The sequence below is a fragment of the Dromiciops gliroides genome, chromosome 1 (genome assembly GCF_019393635.1).
Source record: "Dromiciops gliroides isolate mDroGli1 chromosome 1, mDroGli1.pri, whole genome shotgun sequence".
Classification (NCBI taxonomy): Eukaryota; Metazoa; Chordata; class Mammalia; order Microbiotheria; family Microbiotheriidae; genus Dromiciops; species Dromiciops gliroides.
Window position 1 is genome coordinate 279,341,181 of NC_057861.1, and position 25,717 is coordinate 279,366,897.

The 25,717-nt window shown below is 33.8% G+C and overlaps 1 protein-coding gene across 1 annotated transcript in view; it reads left to right on the forward strand.

The window, feature by feature from the left end:
* PREX2 (phosphatidylinositol-3,4,5-trisphosphate dependent Rac exchange factor 2) overlaps positions 1-25,717 on the forward strand; it is a 417,236-nt gene that overhangs the window by 184,492 nt on the left and 207,027 nt on the right. Inside the window, 5 exon segments of the mRNA XM_043975911.1 lie at positions 6,771-6,871; positions 17,296-17,307; positions 17,310-17,357; positions 17,360-17,396; positions 18,147-18,190. Of these exon segments, the coding sequence (XP_043831846.1) occupies positions 6,771-6,871; positions 17,296-17,307; positions 17,310-17,357; positions 17,360-17,396; positions 18,147-18,190 (242 nt within the window).

Below are 25,717 nucleotides of genomic sequence, written 5' to 3' on the forward strand. Positions count from 1 at the left end.
ATTTTTCATTTTCCCTTTCTGTCATGTTAGCCAGTGTGATAGGTATGTGGTGGTACCTTAGAGTTATTTTAATTTGCATTTTTATAACTAATAGTGATTTAGAATATTTTTCATGTGACTGTAAAAAAACTGATTTCTTTTTCTGAAAATTGACTACTCATATCCTTTGACCACTTATCAATTGGTGATTGCCTCAAAGTTTTTATTTATTTGGCTTCATTCATATGTATATATGTGTATAGGAATCTATCTGTCTGTCTGTCTGTCTGTCTATCTATCTATCTATCTATCTATCTATCTATCTATCTATCTATCTATCTATCTATCTATCCATCTATCTATCTATCCATCTATCTGTACCAGGCCTTTGTTGGAGAATTTGTGGTAAATTTTTACCACTTTCTTGCTTTCCCTCCAATTTTAGCTGCATTGGTTGTGTTTATACAAAAACCTTTTTAATTTCATGTAATCAAAATTATCCATTTTACTTTCTGCAGTACTGTTTATCTCTTCTTTGTTCATAAATTCATGGATCTGACATATTTTTTCATCATCTCTTATTTTACATATGATATTACCCATTGTGTCTAATTTGATTATTTTCCTATTTTGATCTAATTTTGTTATTCAGTGTGATATGTCAGTATATGGCCAGTTTCAGCCAAACTGCTTTCCAGTTTTCCTAGCAGTCTTTGTCAGATACTGAGTTCTTGTCCCGAAAACTGGGGTTTTGGGGTTTATCAAACACTAGAGTACTAAGGTTATTTACTACTGTATCTTGTATACCTAATCTATTGCATTGACTCATCACTTTGTTTCTTAGGCAATAGTAGATCGTGTTGATGACTACCACTTTGTAGTGTAATTTGTAATTTGATACAGCTGTCTACTTTCCTTCCAAATTTTTTCATTGATTCCCTCTATGTCCTTGAATTTTTGTTCTTCCAGATTAATTTTGTTATTATTTTTTCTAGATTTATAAAATAATTCTTTGGTAGTTTGAATAGTATGCCAATGAATAGGTAAATTAATTTAGATAGAATAATACTTATTATACTTGTTCAGTCCACCCATGAGCAATAAATAGTCCTCCAATTTTTTAGGTCTGTCTTTATGTAAAAACATTTTTGTTATTATTTTTATTAAGACCCTGGGTTTGTCCTGACAGGTAGACTTCCAAATATTTGAAGTTATTTTAAAAGGAATTTCTCTTTCTATCTCTTTCTGCTATGTTTTGTATATATATATATATATATATGTTTACACACACACACACAAACACACATATATATATGCATATTTGGTTTTGTTTTTTGTTTTTTGGTGAGGCAATTGGGGTTAAGTGACTTGCCCAGGGTCACACAGCTAGTAAGTGTTAAGTGTCTAAGGCTAGATTTGAACTCAGGTACTGCTGACTCCAGGGCCAGTGTTTATCCACTGCGCCACCTAGCTGCCCCATATATATATACATATACACATGTATGTATGTATGTGTATCTATAAATGCTGATAAATTATGTGGGATTATTTAATATCCTGTACATTTGCTAAAAATGTTAATTACTTCAAGTTGTTTTTTGGTTTATTTCCTAGGGTTCTTTAAATAGAGCATAGTTTTCTTTCCTCATTATCTATTTTTATTTCTGTAGTTTCTTTTAATTGTTTCATTGCTATATCTATTGTTTCTAATACAATATTGAACAATAGTGGTGATAATAGACATCCACAATTTCACCTGTGATCTTATTGGGAAAGCTTCTAGCTTATCCCCATTACAGATAATTCTTGCTCTTGGTTTTAGATAGATACTACTTATCATTGTAAGAAAGGCTCCATTGATTCCTATGCTTTCTGGTGCTTTGATTAGGAACTGGTGTGGTTTTGTTAAAAATCCTTTTCTCTTTCTATTGATATAATCACATGTGCTTGTTGTTGGGATTTTTTGGTTATTGATATAGTCATTTATGCTGATAGTTTTCCTGACATTTAACCAGTCTCATATATTCAGTATAAATCCCACCTGGTCACAGTTTATGATTTTAGTGATATATTACCCTAATCTCCTTGCTTCAGTATTCATTAAAGAAATTGGTCGATTTTTTTTATCTGTTTTTGTTCTCCGTGGTTTAGGTATCACAGACATATCTGTGTCCTAAAAGGATTTTGGCAGGACTTTCTTCTTTACCTATTTTTTTTCAAGTAGTTTATATAGTATCATGATTGAATAATTCTTAAATATTTGATAGAATTCACTTGTAAATGCACCAGGTCCTTGGACATTTTTTTCTTAGGGAGCTCAGTGATACCTCATTAAATTTCTTCTTCTAAAATAGGGTTACTTAAGTATTCTATTTCCTGTTGTGTTAATGTTTATGTTTTTCAAATATTTATCTATTACACTTAGATTGTTAGGTTTATTGGCAAACAAACAAACAAACCAACCCAAAACTAATAATTGCTTTAATTTCATATTGTTTTGGTGGTGAATTCATCCTTTTCACTTCTACTATTGTTAATTTGGTTTTTTCTTATTTTTAAACAAATTAACCAATGGTTTATCTATTTGATGTTTGTTTATACTATCAGCTCCTAATTCTATTCATCTATTTATTCATTCATTTATTTATTCATTCACTTTTTTTTTTGGTGGGGCAATGAGGGTTAAGTGACTTGCCCAGGGTCACACAGCTAGTAAGTGTCAAGTGTCTGAGGCCAAGTTTGAACTCAGGTCCTCCTGAATCCAGGGCCGGTGCTTTATCCACTGTGCCACCTAGCTGCCCCCTTATTTACTTTTTATGTATTTATTCATTCATTTATTTTTGTCTGTTCAATTATTTATTTTTTTTGGGGGGGGTGCAATGAGGGTTAAGTGACTTGCCCAGGGTCACATAGCTAGTAAATGTCAAGTGTCTTGAGGCCAGATTTGAACTCAGGTGAATCCAGGGCCAGTGCTTTATCCACTGCACTGACCTAAACCCTCCTAATTTTGTTTAGTAGTTGACTTTTTTACTTATGACTTTATTCATCTTTCCTTTTATTTTCAGGATTTCAATTTTGGTGTAATGGGGGGGGGGTTCATTTGTTCTTCATCCAGTCTTTTTTTTTGTTTTTTTTTAGTAATTTGACTGCCCAATTCACTGATCTGTTCTTTCTCTCTTTTACTGATATATGCATTTAGAAATATAAATTTTCCCTGCTTTGGCTTCATCCCACAATATTTGGCATGTAGTCTTATTGTTAATATTCTTTTGAATGAAATTATTGATTGTTCTATTCTTTGAAAACTCATTCTTTAAAATTAGATTATTTAGTTTCCAACTAATTTTAAATCTATGCTTCCATGGTCCTTTGTTGAATGTAATTTTCATTGCATTGTGGTCTGAAAAGGGTGCTTTTAATATTTTTACTTTTCTGCATTTGGTTGTGAGGTTTTTATGGCCTAATCCATGATTAGTTTTTGTGAAGGTGCCACATATAGTTGAGAAAAAAGTATATTACTATTTCCTTTCAATTTTCTCCAGAGATTTATCATATCTAACTTTTCTAAGATTCTCTTCATAGCCTTATCTTCTTTCTGATCTTTTCATCAGAAATGCTGAAAGTTCTGTATTTTCATTTTCTCCCTGAAGAATTATACTCACTTTTGTTGGAAAGGTCATATTTGATTATAATCCTAGCTCCTTTGCTTTGTGGAATATAATATTCTAATCCTTCTGCTTCTTTCAAGTGGTTGTTGCTAAATCTTTCATCATCCAACTGTGGCTCCATGATATTTAAATGGTTTCTTTCTTCTTGCTTGAAATATTTTCTCTTTCACCTCAATATGTCTATAAAATTCCTAGGAGTTTTAATTTTGGGAACTCATTCAGGTTGTTTTTAGTAGATGCCTTCAATTTCTATTTTATCCTCTGGTTCTAGATATTTGGGGCAATTTTCTTTTAAAATATCTTAATATAAATTCATCACCAGTATAATACACTATGACCAGGTAGGATTTATAAAAGGAATGCAAGGCTGGTTCAACATTAGGGAAACTATCAAAACTAACCAAAATCATATGATTATCTCAATAGATGCAGAGAAAGCATTTGACAAAATACAACACTCATTCCTATTAAAAACACTAGAGAGCATAGGAGTAGGTGGAGCTTTCCTTAAAATAGTAAACAGTATCTACCTAAAACCATCAGCAAACATTATATGTAATGGATATAAGTTAGATGCCTTCTAAATAATATCAGGGGTGAAACAGAGATGTCCATTATGGCCTCTATTATTTAATATTGTACTAGAAATGTTAGCTTTAGCAATAAGAGAAGAAAAAGGAATTAAAGGAATTAGAATAGGCAAGGAAGAAGCAAAACTTTCACTCTTTGCACATGATATGATGGTATACATAGAGAATCCTAAAGAATGAACTAAAAAAGTACTTGAATCAATTAACAACTTTAGCAAAGTTGCAGGATATAAAATAAACCCACATAAATCATCAGCATTTCTCTACATGCTCAACAAAGCTCATCAGCAAGAGATAGGAAGAGAAATTGCATTTAAAGTAATGGTAGACAATATGAAATACCTGGGAGTCTACCTGCCAAGACAAATCCAGGAACTCTATGAACACAATTACAAAACACTTTTCACATAAATTGAATCAGAACTAAATAATTGGAAAAATATGAATTGCTCATGGATAGGCTGAGATAATATAATAAAATTACAATTATACCTAAATCAATTTACTTATTCAGTGCCATACCAATCAGACCACCTAAAATTATTTTATAGAGTTAGAAAAATAATCACAAAATTCATCTGGAAGAACAAAATGTCAAGAATATCAAGGGAACTAATAGTAATTTACAGTTTGATAAACACAAAGACACCAGCTTCTGGGATAGGAACTCAGTATTTCACAAAAACTGCTGGGAAAACTGAAAGATGGTATGGCAGAAACTAGGCATAGACCAACATTTTACACCATATACCAAAATAAGGTGAAAATGGGTAATGATTTAGACATAAAGGGTGATACCATAAGTAAATTAGGAGAGGAAGGAATAATTTACCTCTCAGATTTATGGAAAGAAGAGTTTATAACCAAACAAAAGATAGAGAATATTATGAAATGCAAAATGGATGATTTTTATTAAATTAAAAAGGTTTTTTTGTTTGTTTTTTATGGGGCAGTGAGTGTTAAGTGATTTGCCCATGGTAACACATCTAGTAAGTGTCAAATGTCTGAGGACAGATTTGAACTCAGGTCTTCCTGAACCCAGGACTGGTACTTTATCCACTGTGCCACCTAGCTGCCCCCAAATTAAAAAAGTTTTTGTACAAACAGAAGCAATGCATCCAAAATTAGAAGTGAAGCATAAAGCTGGGAAACAATTTTTGTAGCCAGTATTTCTGATAAAGACCTCATTTCTAAAATATATCAAGAATTAAATCAAATTTATAAGAATCCAAGTCATTCCCCAATTGAGAAATGGTCAAAAGATGAACAGGTAGTTTTCTGATGAAGAAATCAAAGCTATCTTTTGCCAAATGAAAAAATGCTCTAAATTAGTATTGATTAGGGAGATGCAAATTAAAACAACTCTGAGCTACCACTTCACACCTATCAGATTGGATAATATGACAAAAAAAATGAAAATAATAAATGTTGGAGAGGCTGTGGAAAAATTGGAACACTAATGCATTGTTGGTGGAGCTGTGAACTGATCCAACCATTCTGGAGAGCAATTTGGAACTATGCTGAAAGGGTTATAAAGCTGTGCGTACCCTTTGACCCAGCAATACCACTACTAGGCATGTATACCAAAGAGATCATAGAAGAGGAAAAAGGACCCACATGTACAAAAATATTTATAGCAACTCTCTTTGTGGTCACAAAGAATTGGAAATTGAGGGAATGCCTATCAATTGGGGAATGGATAAACAAGTTGCAGTATATGAATGTAATGGAATACTATTGTGCTGTAAGAAACAAGGAGCAGGAGGATTTCAGAGAAACCTGCATGGACTTACATGAACTGATGCTGTGTGAGATAAGCAGAATCAGGAGAACATTGTACACAGAAACAGCGAAATTGTGTGATGATCAACTGTGGCAACTTTGGCTCTTCTCAGCAGTGCAATGATCCAAAACAACTTCAAAGTATTCATGATAGAAAATGTTCTCCATATCCAGAAAAAGGAACTAAGGATTCTGAATGCAGATTGAACCATATGGTTTCTACTTTTTCACTGTTCTAGCTGGACTTCATGTGGGTACACAGTATAAGAAATTTGATTATTTTTAAATTTTCTTATAATAAATTGCTCCCGGGGCAGCTAGGTGGTGCAGTGGATAGAGCACCGGCCCTGGAGTCAGGAGGACCTGAGTTCAAATCTGGCCTCAGACCCTTAACACTTACTAGCTGTGTGACCCTAGGCAAGCCACTTAACCCCAATTGCCTCACCAAAAAAAAAAAACTTGCTCCCCAGTTTTTAGTTCTTTCTATTGATTGGAGGTCTTGAATTCAATAAAAATTATAAAAATTATACAAATTATTAAACATGGATTTGGAATGTATCAACATAGGCCTGATTATGTGAAATAGACTTAGATACTTAGTAGGATTAAACACATTTGATACAAGAGTATTTTATAGCAACCATTTATATTGTGAAGATCCTCTTTTTAAGTGCTTAGTTAAAGGACAGTACAAGAAGAAAATAAGTCTATGTATTGAATGTATTTTTTTCACATTGTCTTTCTTTCATAGTGAATTTGTATCCTGGTTGTTGGAGATTGGTGAGATTCATAAACCTGAGGAAGGAGTTCATTTGGGACAAGCATTATTAGAGAATGGTATTATCCACCATGGTAAATATATTTTAAAATATATTATTAAAGTTTTTTAGTGAGGTATAATTCCAAGGTTACATCTATTTTCTTATATGTATTTAATCTCAATTCTTATATATTTGTGTTTCTCCGTATATGTAACATTATGGTAATCTAATATATTGTGCTTTTAAAATATCAATAATTTAGATAAGATGAAATAAGATAATTACGTACAATTAAATGTAAATATTATTGTATCATTCTTTTGCATATGGGATTTTTAAGTATAAATACACTAGAATAACTTGATTTTCCAGTTTTTATTTTCTCCTTCCATATAAAGAAATATCTAGAAAAATTTGAAAAATGTTAAACTAGTTAGATTCATCTTTTCCCCCTTCTCCACATAATAATTGTAGTTTTTAATCTTCTTATTTTTTCTTTTACTTATGGGATCCTAAGAGGTTTTCTGTAGTGAGATGGAATCAATCACTAAATAAAAACATTGACTTGAATACAGTAATAGTTGTTTTTCCATTCAATAGATTTCAAATTTCTCTCCAATAGGTCCTTAATACCATACCAAAAGAGTAATGGTTGTGTTACTATCTCTATACCAGTCTACTAGTGTAGAGGCTGATCCATGAGTTTTAGCATTTATTTTTTCCTGTTAGGTATAAACCTACCAATTGCCTGGGCCTTTCATTCCAGGTCATTGTAAATTTGTACACTCCTACATGCAAAATGTAATGATTAACCTCCAAATAAGTAGAATTTTGTATGGTGTAATGAGATTTTCCTTAGAACATGGGAATAATGTCATTCTTTTAATTGAAGGGCTTTTTGCAAATCTGTTTTGAATTGGGCTTTCTGAAACTCATGGTTATTTGAAATCTATTCAACATTTTATGATTTAGAAGTCATCAAAGAAAATGACTAGATTTCAAAAGCTGCATTTCTTAAAGTTGTGAAGAACTATAGAATTAGGAATAATAGTCAGAGACTTCATTGAAGTATATTTAGACTCCATGTAAGGAAGAACTACCCCTAATTAGCATTTTACCAAAGTGGAATATGTGAGACCATGAGGTAGTGGGTTCTCCCTCATTAGAATTCTTCAAGCAAAAGATGGTTAACTTCTTGTCAGGTACACTATAGCAGGATTTCTTATTCAGATATAATGGGGACTACTTTATTTCTCCATTCCATTTATTACAATTTTGAAATCTTTGATTCTTTAATGATTATTTTATTTGCATGATAAAGATAAAACCAGCAATGAACAGTAAACAAACTATAGCTTGGTCAGAAAAAGAAATGTTTGTCAAAAGTGTATTTCTGGTCCTTTGACTCTCTGAATGATTCATTTTTAGTTAGTTTGTTTTTTCTCCTAAACATCATCAACTTAGGAGTCAAGTTAGATGCCGCAGTCCTTTTGGTTACGTATTGTTGACCTCTCATTCCATTTTTCACATTTCAATCTTATTTTCATTAAGGCCTCAGTTTCTTTCTTGTAAGCTCTTGGCACCCTTGAAAAACAGCTCCTCCTTTCCAATGAAGACTGGGGATATCTAACATGAAAGAATTTTCTTTGCATTCTTTCTCTTCAGCTCCAAAATTTTGTATCTCTACCTACCTTCTTACTCTACTGTGTTCTAAATCAATCAACAAGCAAAAAGGACACTGTGTTAAGCAAAGGATACAAAGGTGAAAGTGAGATAGTTTGTTTTTTCCTTCAAGAAACTTCTACTTTTAAAAAATAACTTTTATTTATATACTTTGTTTACATATTGCCTTAAATTTTCTAATATCTCCTTCCTCTCCCAGAGAGCCATCCCATATAAAAATAATTTATTTTTTAAAAAAAGAAGAAAAAGAAGGAAAAAGAAAAAAAAAGAAAAAAGAAAAAGAGGAAGAAATTATCCAAATCAATTAATGCATTGGAAACAAATCTGACAATATATACAGTATCCCATACCCATGCACCCCTACTTATACAAAGAAAGGGAAGAGGTGACTTTTCATATCTCTTCTTTGGGGCCAAGCTTGTTCTTGATGATTTTCCAAACATTTGTTATTAATTGTTTTGTGGTGGTTATATGTTTTACATTGCTGTAGCTATTATGTACATTATATCCTTGGCTCTGCTTACCTGGACTTTGCATTAGTTCATGGAAGACTTTCCATGCCCTCTGTATTCATAATATTTTAATGCTTCTTAAAGGACATGAATATTCCATTATATTCATGTTCAAGTTGTTGGCCATTCTTCAAATGGATCTGCATCTGTTTTTTTTTTTTTTTCCTAGTTCTTTGCTACCACAGAAAGTGCTGCTATAAGTATTTTGTTGTAAAGAAGGCCTTTCCAAAAAAAATCAGTGACAAGAGCCCTCTTCTAAAGAAGAGGAAAAGACATTCCTTCTTGTTAAAATCAATCCTTCCACCTTAGCTTTTTTTTTTTTGGGTGAGGCACTTGGGGTTAAGTGACTTGCCAGGGTCACACAGCTAGTAAGTGTCAAATGTCTGAGGCTGGATTTGAACTCAGGTCCTCCTGACTCCAGGGCCGGTGCTCTGTCCACTCAGCTACCTAGATGCCCCTCCACCTTAGCTTTTGATTTCCACTTCCTCCTTCTCTGCAACTTTACCAATCTTCTATATTTTGTTCTCAATGTATTCTTCCTCCCCCTTCTATATACAGTTTTAGATATTTTCATTAAAAAAAAATCTTTCATTGACAGTACCATAATACTTATTGAAAGGTAGTCTGTACTTGTCTGCCCATGTATGATAGCCATGAAGAACATTAAATTAATGTCCTCTCTTCCTTCCCTAACTCCTCTAAAATGACATCATATATTGTCACCTTTTGTCAGTCAAAAGGACACAGTCATTTGTTGTTGTTTGGTCTTCATTCTTTTTTTATGTTTTAGAATTTATTTTTCCCTCAAATTACATGAAAATACAAATTTTTATATCAAATTTTAAAAAACTTTGTATTCCAAATTACTTCCTCTCTCCCTTCCCCCTGCCCAAGAATTCAAGCAATTAAATATAAGCTATATATGAGACGTCATGAAAAACATTTCCAAATTAGCCAGGTTGTGAAAGAAAACAGACAAAAAACTTCAGATAAAGGAACACAAAAAATTATCCTTCAATCAGTATTCAAACACCATTAGTTCTCTCTCTGTAGATGGACTGCATTTTTCATAAGACCTTCAGAGTTTTCCTGGATCATTGCACTGCTAAAAATAACCAAGTCATTCAGAGCAGATCATTTTGCAGTATTGCTGTTATTTTGTATACAGTACATTTCATAGTGCATCAGCTCATGAAGGTCTTTCCGGGTTTTTCTGATAGCATCATGCTCATTCACTTTTCATTTTTTTATAGCAAACTCTATTTATATAGTACTTTAAAGAGTGATTTACTTATAATAAACCCATGAGGTTGATTATTGCAACAACAGTAATAGATAACATTTATATAGTACCTTATATCTGACAAAGAATTTTCTTCACAGCATCATCATCATCAATCATCATCAATCAATGCTCCTCATCATCAATCAAACCTCATCTTCATCACTTCATCCTCATGATTTCTAATCAGTCCTCCTCCTCAATCACTTCTCATCTTCATCCAATCATCATCAATCCATTTGACAATCTTCATCATCATCTTCTTCATCATCATCATTTTACATTACTCTTGCCTCTGCTTCAAAATTTTTTTAAGTTACTATTGTTAAGTGTTTCCCTCCATTCTATTCCCTCCCTTATGATATTTACTCTATTTTCTATATTCTTTCATCCTATCCATCCTCAAAGTGTTTTGCTTCTGACTGCCCCCTCGCCCAATCTGTCATCCCTTCTTTCACCCTCCCTCCTTATCCCCTTCCCCTCCTACCCTCCTGCAGGGTTAGAAAGATTACTCCACCCAATTGAGTGTGTATGTTGTTCCCTCTTTAGGCCAACTCTAATGAAATTAAGGTCTTTGAGCCAATTCTGATGAGTGTAAGGCTTATTTGCTACCCTGCTCCTCCCATATCTCTCCCCCACTCATAAGCCCTTTCCTGCTTCTTTCATGTGGGATTTCACCGCACTCTACCTTTCCCCTTCCTCCACCCCCAGTGCAATCCTCTCACCCCTCAGTTTTACTTTAGAGATGTTATCATGGGCATCTAGGTGACACAGTGGGACAAAGCACCCACCCTGGACCCAGGAGGACCTGAGCCCAAATCTGGCCTCAGACACAAGACCTCACCCATTGCTTGACCTGGGCATGCCACCCAACACTGACTGACCCACAATAAATAAACAAAAATGATAAACAATAAATAAATGCTTTATAGATACCATACTTTCTCATAATCAATTCCTACCTGTACCTTCTGTCTAAATTTATTCCTATTATCTGCCCTAATACTGAGAAAGTTCTTATGATTTAGACATATCATCTTCCCATGTAGGAATTTAAACAATTTAACAATTTAAGATCCCTCTTGCTTTCTTTTCTTGTTCACCTTTTATCATTCTCTAGGGTCTTATATTTGAAAGTCAAATTTTCTATTTAGTTCAGGTCTTTTCATCATGAATACCTGAAAGTTCTCTTTTTCATTGAAGTCCCATTCACCCCCCACACACACACACACACCCCTGAAAGATTATACACAGTTTTGTTGGGTAGGTGATTCTTGTTTGTGATCCCAATTCCTTTGTCCTCTGGAATATCATATTCCATTCCTTTTGCTCCTTTAATGTAGAAGCTGTTAGATCTTGTGCTATCCCTACTGTGGTTTCCACTGTACTTGAAATATTTCTTTCTTGGTGGCCTGCAATATCTTCTCCTTGACCTGGGATCTCTGGAATTTGACTGTAATATTCCTGGAAGTTTTCATTTTGGGATCTCTTTCTGGAGGTGATTAGTGGATTCTTTAAATTTCTATTTTACCTTCTGTTTCTAGAATATCATGGCAATTTTCCCTGACAATCACTTGGAAGATGATGTCTAAGCTCTTGTTTGATCATAGTTTTTCAGGTAGTCCAATAATTTTCAAATTCTCTCTCCTGGATTCTTATTTTTCTAGGTCAGCTGTTTTTTTTCAAGAAGATATTTCATATTGCCCTCTATTTAAAAAAAAAAATCATTGGATTTGCTTTATTTTGTCTTGGTTTTTCATAAAGTCACTAGCTTCCATTTGTTCAATCCTAATCTTAGGCAATTATTTTCTCAGAGAGCTTTACTATTGATTTTTCAAGCCGTTTTATTTTTTTTTCTCATAACTTTCCTGTATCACTCTTGTTTTTTCCTCTATGTCTCTTACTTTATCTTCAAAGTTGTTTTGAGTGCCTCTATGGCCTGAGACCAATTCATATTTTTTGTGGAAGATTTGGATGTAGGAAGCCTTGACGTTGCTGGTCTTCTTCTGAGGGTGTACCTTGATCTTCCTTGTTACTAAAGAAACTTTCTGTGGTCTTCATCTTTCTCTGTCTGCTCATCTTGCCTGTATTTTACTTGACTTTACCTCCTTCTTAAGTGGGACACTGCTTCCAGGCTGGTACTGTCCCAAGCTTCAGGGGGTCCCAGGTGGTACAGTTAAAGAGAGGCACGTTCACACTTACTCTGGCCTGTGCTTTTGTTCTGAAAATAACCCCAGGCCACTTGTTCTTCAACCAGAAGAACAAGTTCTCTGTAACTTCATGACCGGTGAAGGTTTGAAATCTTAAGGTTCCTGGCCCAGGTTTCCCAATTCCAATAGGACTCTGAGAACATAAAATATGCTGTACCATCCAGGATGCATTTAGGAATATTATTATTAGTTATTATCTTTTTCCATGCATGGTTTGTGAATGAATTGTGATTAACATTTAAATTACCCATATAAATGTTAGCTAGTAGATGAACAAATTTACATTATAATTAAATTTTTCAAGATATTTAGCGGAGATCTAAACACTGTGTTCCTAATAAATATATATCGTTTTTCATGTATGACTGGGTACATGTTTGTGTGAATGTGTGTGTTTATTAGTTCTAATCTGCCAACACATTCTGTTGGCAAAGTAAAAAGACCTTGAATTTATAATATTCTTATTCTGATAGAGAATATCATAAATCAAATTCAGTAGCAATTCATTGCCTTCATCTTATATCAAACTATTTACTAATCAGTCCCTTGTAATGTAGCTTCTATCACAACCATTGGCCAACACTGCTCTCTTGAAGGTCACCAGGGACTTCTAGTCTACAAATTAACAATGTTTATTTTTGTCTTTTTCCATTTCAGCTTCCCTTCAACTTTTGGACCACCCCACCCTTTCTTAAAGTTTATTTTTTCTATCCATGTCTCCAAATTGTCTTGATTCTCATACTGATGTTCTCTTACTTCTTGTTTCTCCCATTTACTTCTCTTCTTTCCATTCCTTCAACACTGGCACTCTCCAAAGTTCTGTTTTTCAGTCCTCTTTTTTTTCCTCCTCTGCATATATTCTCCTTCTGAGAGTTACATGGCTTTAGTGATCACTTCTATAAATAGACCTTCCCAAATTTTGTATCTACAACCCCAGCCTAAAGTATCTGGTCCTGGCCCAGAATAATTACCACCAAAAAATTGTTCACCTGGCTTTCTCTCTTTCCTGCTTACCTACAAAGTTCAATGACCTAAAGGTCTAGACATGTTTCTAGAAGTGCATTAGTATTCGGTTATTCTCAAAACTCAAATTTGCTAAAGCAAAAATTTATTATCTTATTCCCCAAGTGAACTCCACCTACTAACTTCCTTATTTTTCCTAATACAGTCAGTATCCTGGTAGTAACCCAGGCTTGAAAAATTAGATTTATCTTTTATATCTCTCCTCCTTAACCTGGTTTATACAGATGTGAAGTCACATTGATATTTGTTCTTGTGTCTGTCCTTACTTTTCCACTCCTATGCTTCCATAATAATTCAGAACCCCCATTATCTTCACTTGGACTATTTAAATAGTATTATAATAATGATAAATAACCCCAGTCTTTGCCGCTTTAATCCATTCTACATACCATTCTTGGATAAATTTTCCTAAGTACAGCTCTGACCATGGATCATACGATTTAGGGGGTAAAATAGATTTAAAGGTCATCTAGTCACTCTAACCTCACTTTATAGATGAGGAAGTAATAGATAACCTGAGATTTGAATGCAAGACTTTTGACTCCAAATGTAGTATATTCCTTATTACACTGCGCATTTCTTTTCCTCATAGAGTTTTAGGTTTTCTTCTTTACCTACAGAATTAAATCTATACTCAATCTGGATACTAAGGAGTTCACAATGTAACTGTGAACTACTTTTCCAGCATATATGTTCTTATGTACTCAATGAATTATTGTGTACCAGAGTACACATTCTTCCTGAACTCACTATTTGATTTCCTGCTTCTATCCTTTTTCTCATGCTCTTTTCCTCTTCTTAGGATTCCCTGCCTTTTTATCTATTCCAGTTGAAATTCTACTCACCCATTCAGGGCCCCTTCTCAAATGTTGCTGCCCTTCATATAAACTAATATCCCCAGCTTGATTAATTCAATTAAACAAATAGATATTAAGGGATCACTTTGTACAAGGTACTATTGATTTCTTCTACAGTCCTATAATTTTTTGTTTGTTTTTGCTTTTTTGGTTTTTTTTTTTGGTGAGGCAGTTGAGGTTAAATGACCTGCCCAGGGTCACACAGCTAGTAAGTGTCAAGTGTCTGAGGCCGGATTTGAACTCAGGTACTCCTGAATCCAGGGCCGGTGCTCTATCCACTGCACCACCTCGCTGCCCCAAGTCCTATAATATTTTTAAGAGTACTTACATCCTACCTTCAAACTTTATTTGTGGATCCCCATCTATCCCCTCCTACCTCTTTCCCCACACTAAATTTTAAATTATTTGAGGAAGGAACCATACCTACTCATCTTTTATCCTCCAGTCTGACTTAAGCTAGCTGTTAAGCAAATATTTGATGATATTGAATGAAGTGAATCATCACATTGAAATATGAACACAGAGAACACAATGCATTTTAGCAAACTTATTTGCAAGTGATAATTAAAAGTTGATTTGTGGGAGTTGAAACTTTTGGAGTGATGAATACTTATCATAATAGGAGTCAATTAGTGGTGCAATGGTTAATGTTGTTAAGGGTATTTTTTGTTTGTTGTTTGTTTTGTTTTGTTCATAGTTTGATTTCAGTAGGTATTATCATCCTTTATCTGGATATCACCATGTATAATGTCAGATTGAGTTATGCTGCAGAATGTCAGAAAAAAAAAAAACCCAAGTATTGACCCTTTTGCAAATAGAAAGCTTTTCTTGGCCAAAAATTATCTACAGATATTTAATTTTCTACAAAATACAATGATCCAACAAAGAGTTAAAAAACCCCACATCATATGGTTTCACAATAAAAGAATACTTACATTAGAGTATAGAAACATGAGCCAGACATGCTACTTTCATTAGTATGTGGTCCCAGCTGTGTTCAGTGAAAATAGAATTTCTTAAAATAAAGTTGAATGAACCATCTGTTTTATGAGAGATTGAGCAAGAAAAGTTGGCTATTATTGTTATTATTCACATTGCAAATATTGCTGAGAACTTCACCAGAGGCCAAGGCTTAGTACAGTGGACATTGTTTCCTTGAGCTCATATGCTCTCTGTGGTATTTAGAAAGAGTTGGTTTCTTCCTTCTTGCTTGTTCAACATATTCTGAGGACAAATGCTTCAGCTCATACATGGGAACTCCAGAACACCTAATGATAGGGTTGCATTGTTAAGTCATTGGCAGTACTGAGAACATGAAAACAATTTTTTCAGATCAAAATGGCATGAAAATCTGCCAATTAATTAACTAGGTAATTTGCTGTTAACATATGGCAGCAAAATAGAGAGAATTTGGGTAGAGGTGAAAATGTTTCTGTATTTAGACCTTTGTGCTGGATAAGAGTTGCACCAATACCACTTGAGCCAAGGGAAAAACATTGAAGGTCTGCCTGGAACTTCTGGCCCACTCTTCAGCCGTCTACAAGTAACTACATGGTTGTACAAAAGGCCAGTTGGTTTCAAAATATCCTGGCATTATGGCAGAGTTTTATGGTAGCATTTTAAATACTTATGAAAATAGGAGGATGGTTGGAAAAAATGTACTGACTGACCTTAAAACATGGCATGGGAAATCAAAAAAACTTCTTTGGATTTTTTTCTCTTTATTTTTTCTTTATGTACTTCTGCTTCTGGATTTCTTTAGCTGGCCCTTGGAGGAAGAGCCAGAGATCTGGGGAATCTACCTAGTTATAACATTCTTCTCTCATTTATATGGGTTTGAGCAATGCAAATGCCTGGATAGAATTGGGGAATAGATAAACCTTTAGATATTTATTTTTTCAAACTCATATTTGGAGTTTGATTCACTCTGCCAAATGTACCCATATGGAACTCATGTTCCTTAGTGATTCAGATAACTTCCTGTCATTCTGACATTCAAGCAAATAACCAAAAGCCCTAATCTTCTATTTAGGCACAAGTTAGAGCTCACCGAATTAAGTGATTAATTGTGTAAATGTTAAACTCCTCCCCTGTAAAGAAACATATTAAAATAGACATATTTTGAGTTTTAATTTAAAGTTTTTATTTTTCTTTGAAGAATAGCAGTCACCATATGAGCTTAGTTAAAATGGATTATACAGCCTACAGAAGGGAAAGCCAAGTGGCAGTCTAGTGATTTTTCAAGCAATTATGTACATAAAAAAGATAGATATACTGAAGTTAGAGTTCATCTGCCTTTAGTTCTTTCTTTTCTTTTTTTTTTTGGACTGGCTTTAGTTTCTATTGAAGGCAAGCCAAGAAAATGGGTCTATAGTGAAATATGAGAGATTTGGCCTAGAGATAAAAAAAAACCACATTTCTTCATAGTCAGAACTGTTACCTTTTGGAATAGGTGACACAAAGATGTTTTGTAGTATAATCCAGAGGGTTTAAAATAGTTTATCTTATCAGGCATAGTTTAAGTGAGACTGAGTTGAGTGGGCCCACCCAGGTTGGTGAATGAATATCTAAAGCCTCCAGTCCTGAGAAATAGCCAGTCATTTATTGAGTTCCAAGCATATGAAAAGGCAATATCCTAAATTTTATAGGAATATAAAGGATAGGGCATTATCCCTAGGATTCTACTGTGTTTTGTATTAGAATTGTATGAACTATCTGCTACTAACCTATAATGTTTTTAAAAATTACACTTTAAATTTAAGGAATTTTTATGATTTTATGCTTTTATTGCTCTTATTATTTAGTTTAAAATTGAAATTTGTTTTCTCAAATTAGAAGTTTTAAGCCTTATGAAAGATAGACTTCATGATTAAATTCATGTTAAGCTATATTATTCATGGTGTTTATTAGCAATTCAGAATATTAATATATCATTTTTGTCCTCTTAGTTACTGATAAACATCATTCAAACCAGATCAGATGTTATATAGATTACGCTATGATGATGGGACATTTATCCAAGAAATGAAATGCAGGATGTGATTTCCAAGGTAATAAACTCTCCCAACCACTTTGTGTTAACCATGGATTTACCTGTTGTGAATCTCCATCAGGGCACAGTGTTTTTTTGAGAGACTGAAAAAATTCACAGAGGAATTCTTTTAGTATGGTCAATTCCTAAATGGAGTATAAGAATGAACCATTTTCTTTCTTCTAATTTTTTGAATGCAGATTTTAGAGGCCTAAGTTTAGGCCTTTGCAAAACTCTTGAAAGGATCAACAAAACTGAATCATTGGAGATTCTAGATGTTGGTAGATGTGTGTGTTTATGTATATATGTGCATATGTTTACATATCTACATACAAATTTAGATATAAATGTTAAATACAAATGAACAAGACTACAAATACATTGGAATATAGTTGTCAATTGTTCCCTTCACAATTTCTCCCTGTTCAGAATAGGAGAAGTGTATGTCTAGAATGATATTAGCAAATAGCAGTGCGTTATTACCTATGTTTATATGAAACTATGAATACATTAAGTATATTTATTTTTTTTCTATTTCAACAAAACATTCCTATATTAAGAAAGCATTTGAAATCCTTTGCCACATTACAGGAATATATTCATTGTACAATTTTCATTTTATTAAGTTATTTTGAAATTTATGTGAATTGCTTTAATTCAAATAACTCCTAATTTTTGTGAATTTGCAGCATAATATAAATTAATATATTTGTTATTCATATGTCCTTGAAGTGACCTTACTTCATCTGAAATATCTTTATTTTGTGTAGGTGTAAGATTGTACTGCCGCCTTCACAGTCTGTTTACTCCAGGATAAGGTGAGGCCAATTACTAAATTCTTAAAATAATTATATTGTGTGTTCTGTAAATATTATTAATCTATAAACTGTTACATTTTTCAAAGGTGAAAAGCTAGAATTGAAAGAGATTAGATTAAGTATCCATTCTAATGTAGTTAACATTTAACTGTCCTAGGGCTATTCATCTAATTTCCATAGCCTCTCCATTTCTGGGCTTTTTTTCAAATTATGTCAAATCAACAAGCATTTAGTACTTGTGCCAGGTCCTGTTCTAAGTGCTGGGATGCAAATGAAATATGAATAAAAAAGATCAAAAAATTCCTGTGCTCTCAATAAAACTTACAACCTAATGGGGAAGACTGCAGGCAAACCTTTATATACAAACAAGGTGGATACATGATTAGAGATAATCTCAGAGAGACAGCACTAAAATAAAGATGACTGGGTCACTGGAGCGTTTGTAGGGTAATCAGGAAAAGAGGAATCCAAATGACTAGCTCATTTCTGTCAACTTATTCATTCAGATTTGGGGTTGTAATGTAGTATAGTATTTGGGGATCATTGAAATGCTTTAAACAAATCCTTTATGATAAAAAACAAATTTCTGCTTCTCTAGACCTTTGTATTTCTACATAACAATGACTGTACTACATCTGAAACTAATCACTGGAGGGCAGAGAAAATTCTGTCTAAAACTTCCAGAGTTCTGTCCAGACTGCACTTCTTGTTCTTGTCCTAAAGAACAGCCAAGTCCCAAATATGATCTCATCGTGCACCTAAACAAAGGACAGAAAGATCATAATTTTAAAATCTCAGACTTGGTAGAGTGCACAAGAATGCAGGATTTGTATTCAGAAAACCTGAGTTTGAATTTTGGGTCTTATACTTAAGGAGGTCTTTTTTTTTTTAAAAACATGAGCAAGACTCAAAGCCCTCTGTTTCCTCAATTGGAAAAGGAAGGTATGGGATTGGATGACTTCTAAAGCCATCTAGATTTTCCAGCTCTATACTTTTGTCAAAATTAGAATACTTTCAGAGATAATTGGTCTAATTTTACCTGCTATTAGTATATTCTCTTAATATTCATATAATTTTGGAGGAATTAGAGTGACTAGTAACTCAGCCATATAAACATAGTAGGGAAAATATATAAATAAGTGAATATGACTCCAATATTAAGAAAAGGCATACTCAATCAATCAGTAAGCTTTAGTAAGTACCTGCTCTGTGCTAAGCAGCATGCTAAATACTTGGCATACAAATATGACAATGAAATAGTCACTGTCCCCAGTGAATTTACATTACAAATAATGGTGGTTGCAACATACTCAGTTAAATAAATATAGGTTATATATGAAATACATATACAGTGAATTGCTCAGTCCAACTCTTCATGACCCAATTTTGGATTTTCTTGGCAAAGATACTGAAGTAGTTTGTAATTTCTTTTTCTATCCAGCTCATTTTCCAGATGAGGAAACTAAGGCAAACATGATTAAGTGACGTTCCCAGGGTCACTCAGCTAGTATGTGAGTAAGGCCAGATTTGAAATCAGGAAGATCATTCTTCCTGACTCCAGGCCTAGTACACTATCCAATGTGCCATCTAAGTACCTAGACAGTGAACCTGTTCCCCTCAAATGAGGAAGATCAGGAAAGATTCTTCCTCTTGAAGGAAATGGAACTCGAGCTGGCCTTGAAAGGAATTAAGGGCATCAAGAGGTACATGCTAAAATAAGATCAAAATGGGCATATGATTTACACATAAAGGTGAAGCCATATGCATATTAAGAGACCATGGAATAGTTTATCTGTCAGATTTATGGAAAAAAGGAAGAATTTAGGACCAAAAGAGATATACAGCAATTCAAATTAAAAAATAGATAATTTTGATATAAAATCAAAAAGTTTTTGCATAAACAAAACTAATGTAACCAAGATTATTAAGGAAGCAGAAAACTGGGACTTTTTGAAACAGGTATCTCTGATAAAGGCCTCATTTCTCAAATATATAGAGAATTGAGTCAACTTTATAAAAGTCCAAGTCATCCCCAATTGATGGATGGTCAAAGGATCTGAACAGGCAGTTTTCAGACAGAGAAATCAAAGCTGTCTATAGTCATATGAAAAAATGCTCTAGATCACTATTGATTAGAGCAATGCATGTATCACCTCATACTTATCAGAGTGGCAAATATAACAAAAATGTAAAATATTGGGTTTGGTTGGGATGTGAGTAAACTAGGATGCTAATCCATTGTTGCTGGAATTGTGAAAAGATCCAACTATTCTGGAGAGTAATTTGGAACTATGCCTAAAGGGTTATAGAACTGTGCATACCCTTTGATCTAGCAATACCACTGCTAGAATTATATCCCAAACACATCCCCAAAAAGACCAAAAGACCTATTTGAACAAAAATATTTATAGCAGATCTTTTTTGTATTGACTAAGAATTGAAAATCAAAGGAATAATTGGGGAATGGCTAAACAAGCTTTGGTCTATGATGGTGATGGACTATTATTGTGCAATAAAAATGATAAGCAGGATGATTTTTGAAAGGCCTAGAAAGACTTATAAGAACAGATGGGTAGTGAAGTGAGCAGAACCAGGAAAATTTTGTCCACAATGACAGCAATATTTTTTGATGAAGAACCGTGAATGACAACTATTCTCAGCAATACAATTATCCAAGACAATCGCAAAGGACTAATGATGAAGCATACTATCTACCTCCAAAGAAAGAACTAGTATTGATTGAACACAGACTGAAGCATGCTATTTTTCACTTTCATTGTTTTCCTTTTTTCAAGTTTTCTTATACAAAATGACTAACATGGTAATGTTTTAGATAATTGCATATGTTTAACCTATATCTGATTGTTTACTGCCTCACAGATGGGGAAGGGGAAAGATTGAAGGAGGGATAAAATTTGGAACTCAAAACTTTAAATAAAGGAGTATTTGCTGAAAAAAAGAGGTGGAATTGAGGAAGGTGAATACCAGACATAGGAGACAACTTTTGCAAAGTCACATGCTGGAGCTGAAATGTTGAGTTCAGCAAATAGGCCAATTTGCCTAGATTATAGGGCAAATAACATATGATCAAGTTGGACATATAGGCTAGAATCAGACTGTGGAAGTCCTTAATTGCAAAATGGCAAGATTTAATTTAATGCTAAAGGCAATTTTGAGAACCACTGGAGCTTTTGAAGGGAAGAGATCTGATTTTGCTTTAGGAATATCATTTTGGTGGCTATGTGGAAGATGGGTAAGAAGGAAAACACTAGTGGCAGAGACCAATTAGGAAGCTATTTCAGTAATCTAAGTGAGAAGTATCAGGGCCTGAACTTGGGTAATGGGTGATTGGAACAAAAGGGGTTTGATGTTGAAGGAGCAGAATTGATGAGACTTGGAAAATGACTAGATATGGGAGGTGAGTGAAATTGAACAATTGAGAATAACTCTTAAGTTTTTGAGCTGAATAACTGGCATGATGGTAGTCTATTAGACAGAAATGATAAAATTGTAAGGAGGAGCAGATTTGTTCCTAAGGATAACAAATGATAAAGTGGAGGCAAAGAATAGAGAGAACTAGTTTCTGTCAGTTTGACTTTAAAAAGGAAGAATGATATAGGATGAAAGGTTGAAGGTTATTTTTTTAAGGATGGGAGAGATTTGGGACTGTTTGAAGGCATTATGGAGAAAGAGATTTTGGAAAGTTCAGATTGTTGAAGGAGATAAGAATAGATGGGATTAGGGGCACAAGTAGAGGGACTGGCATTGACAGGGAACAAGTGGATTCACCTTATCTTTTGATACTGGAGCAAAGTAGATGATGGGGGTGGCATTGAGATGGCTTAAAGTATGGAATTGGGGAGAAGAAGGAGCCCCCAGTGGATAGCTTCATTGTTTTTCAGTGATATATGCCACATTTCTTTGCTGATAGAGAATGGGTGGAGGTGGTCATGTAGGTGACTTGAGAAGAGAAGAAATATTTTGTATCTGCCACACTGGGAACCTCAGTAGAGTGCTGATCAGGGAAGAGTAAAAGAATTGGTATAAGCAGTAAGGACCCAGTTGAGATTAGATAACATAATTTATTAGTGAATCTAGTATGCTTTGTAATATAAATTAATTTAATGAAGGTCTATAGCATCGGGACAGGGGCAGAGAAAATACATGGTTGGCTGAAGGGTCAAAATTTGGAAAGGAACAACGTGGCCAGAAAAGGGATTTAAAGGTCATGGTAGGGACAGCTAGGTGGTGCGGTGGATAAAGCACTGGCTTTGGATTCAGGAGGACCTGAGTTCAAATCCTGCCTCAGACACTTGATACTGACTAGCTGTGTGACCCTGGGCAAGTCACTTAACCCTCATTGCCCCCCTCCCTCCAAAACAAAAAAAAACAAACCCAAAGACAAAATAAAAATAAAGGTCATGGTAAAGACCTAAACTTGGTGTAGAAAGGATGAAGGACAGGGATGTCTGGAAGGATAGAGTATGATGGCCAGAACGAAATTTCAGAGTTATGAATTATAGAGTTGGAATATTTGTTGGAGATTAGGTAAAGATAATGATGATAATAATAATAATGAAAATAATAATAGAATTTATATAATACTTCAAGGTTTTCTAAACACTTCTTATTTCCAACAATTATATTTTAAACAATTATTTTCTTATTTTATTCTCCCAACAATCTTGGGAGGTAGTTGCTATTAATATTGTTATTTTTAAAGATGAGGAAACTGAGACAAACATTAAAGATTTTACCAGAGTTAAAAAAAATACTAAATTGTCTGAGATAGGATTTGAACTTAAGTCTTCCTAACTCCAGGTATTGCACTTTATCCATTGTACCATTTCATTGCAGGAAAGACCACCCCTGTTTATGTAATGAAGATGCAGATCATAGGACTTATGAAGGTCTGATCAACTAGGAAGTAAGAATATTTAAGGAGGATAGCTGCAGAGAAATGAGAAGACTTCAGACTTCAGACATAAGAGAAACATTTAAATATCATAAATACTTATTGTTGCAAATTCATTTTAAAGGGCATACCAAATTTATACTTAATTGACTACATAGTGTTCTCAACCCTAAGGTGCTGATAAAGCTTTTTTACAATAAAAGGAAAATGATCTCAGTCCTTAGAAATAAAAACCCAAATAAATGAATTAAAGTTTTAATTTTTTCCTCATTTTTCAAACTAGTTTCATGCCTAAAATGAAAGAATAAATTCCAGTAGTTCTCAGAATATTTATGAAAGACTCCAGATGGAATTACAGAAGTGGGTTCACTAAGGTATCCTTTGAATGTTCTGAAGGGGGATTGAGGTCTTCTACAATGCTACTTGAAGTTAAAACAAGGAAATAACACTCCCTTGGATCTGTTTCCTCAAGAAGATATCATCCTGCATGGAGGGAGTACAGGGAAGGGGATTATATAGTCTGGGGTGATTTCAGAGTGACCTTAGTTCCATTGAAGATAAGCAAACAGCATCTTTTCTCAACTTCTAATTTCCTGAACTTCCTTACTTAATAGCCAATTTTTGGAATGTTCATACATTACTTTGCACAAGTCCCTCTCAGTATTTATATGTTATTTTTCAAGTGCGAAAAATGTATCCTTTCTACATGCAAAGAAATATGAGGAGTGAAATGGTTTTCAGTACTGTGCTGTGATGGAAAGATAATTAGATTAGTAATCAGAAGACTTGGGGTAGAATCCTGACTCTGTTAATTGTGATCTTGGGGAAGTCACTTAAAAAATCTGGAACATTTTTTCTCATATTACTAAAAACGGTGGGGTGGATTATATGATTTCTAAGGTCTTGAGTGCAAATCTTATGACTTATAAATTTTAGTTATAAAGCAACTATATTTTATTATTTATTTCTGTCAGAAATATCCACACAATTATACCAAGCTTCCATTTGACCTGGCATTGATATAACTTATATGTGAGGAAATAAGAGCAGAGTAAAAATGTGTGTTCCCATCATACTTGCAATTAAAATAAATCTCTTATCAGAAATGTATATTTAATGTAGAACCTGCTAAGGAAATACTATTTATTTGGCTACAAAATGTTATTATTCATTCCAGCCAAAGATAAATTTATGGGAAGAACTATAAAATAGAAGGAATGAGTGAAAGTAATATTTTTGTATGTGGGTAGTTTTATGAGACTACCACAAGCACCCAAATTAATCCAACAATAGGCTTTCCTTTTCAGATATGTTTTGACTTGTGGTAACTAATCTGAATTGAGTAATAATATATCAGCAACATAAGTTATTGATGTAGCCCATAACAATAATAGCTGACATTTTTATAGTCAAGAAGTTAAGTGGTTTACCCAGGATCACACAGCTGGTAACAGTCTGAGGCAGGATTTGATTCTGGGCCTTCTTGCCTCTAAGCTAAGGGCTTGTACCACATAGCTTCCTCATGCTCCTTTTGCCAAAAGTCTAGCATTTTTCCCATTATATAATGCTGCCCCTGGTGAATATAGGTTCACATGGTCCATTATATCCTCACATGCAAACACATACATGCTTATCTTTCTATATACCATAAATAGTATACAGACTCAATACATATATGCACATACCACAGAGCATGTATGCACCATGTATACATATCTGTACACATGCATATAAATATGCATATGTATATAGAAATATATTTAAATTTATTTATGCCTATGTGGTGTGTGTATATATATATGTATGTATCTATATTTGTGTTATCCCAGGTATGACAGTCATTTATTCTATTGGGGTTGTAATGGCGCACAATACAGTAAATAATGTAAAGAAAAAAGTCATCATACTTGATGAACAGAAGATATAGAAGCTAAATGTAGTGAGTAAGGCTAAACTGCCTTCAGTTTAGCTTTAGCAATTATGGATATAATGTCACTTTCTTATCCTTTTTTGATCTAGGCCTGTCAAATTATAAACTTGATTATTCTGTGCCCAGGGCTAAATTATACTTGTGGTCACTGTTTCTCCATATCTCTGTGTGGGAAAGTCATAGCTGGGGAGCTCACTGGTATGGTAATTTCTACCATCTTGCCTCCTTGATTCTTCTGTTTTCCCTGGAGTGTGGCCTTGCCATGCCTGTATTAATGCTTCCAAAATGGAAAGAAAAGTTTTAATGTACAGAGAGGGACATAAGAAGACATTTATTTTCCCTTTATCTATAATTCTTTCCTGGCATGCTCCTGGATTTGAAGAGAACAAATCCTCTTTTGTTAAGGAATACATTGTTTCTCTTTAGCATTCAATGTGAAAAAAAGATAGATATATATTTTTAGAAAACATAAACAGAACAGAATAGAGAATAGATATATTCTTACTCAAGTAGAAAAACATATAAAGAAATGGACACTGTGTAATGAGCATTCTTAGAAATTCATTTTAGAATGTGCTTACCCTTTGGATATACTACATCTATGGAACAAATCCTCAAAGAAGTTTCCAAGCTTTTCTGGAGTATGTGGAAAATGATACAAAAAATGTTAACCAGT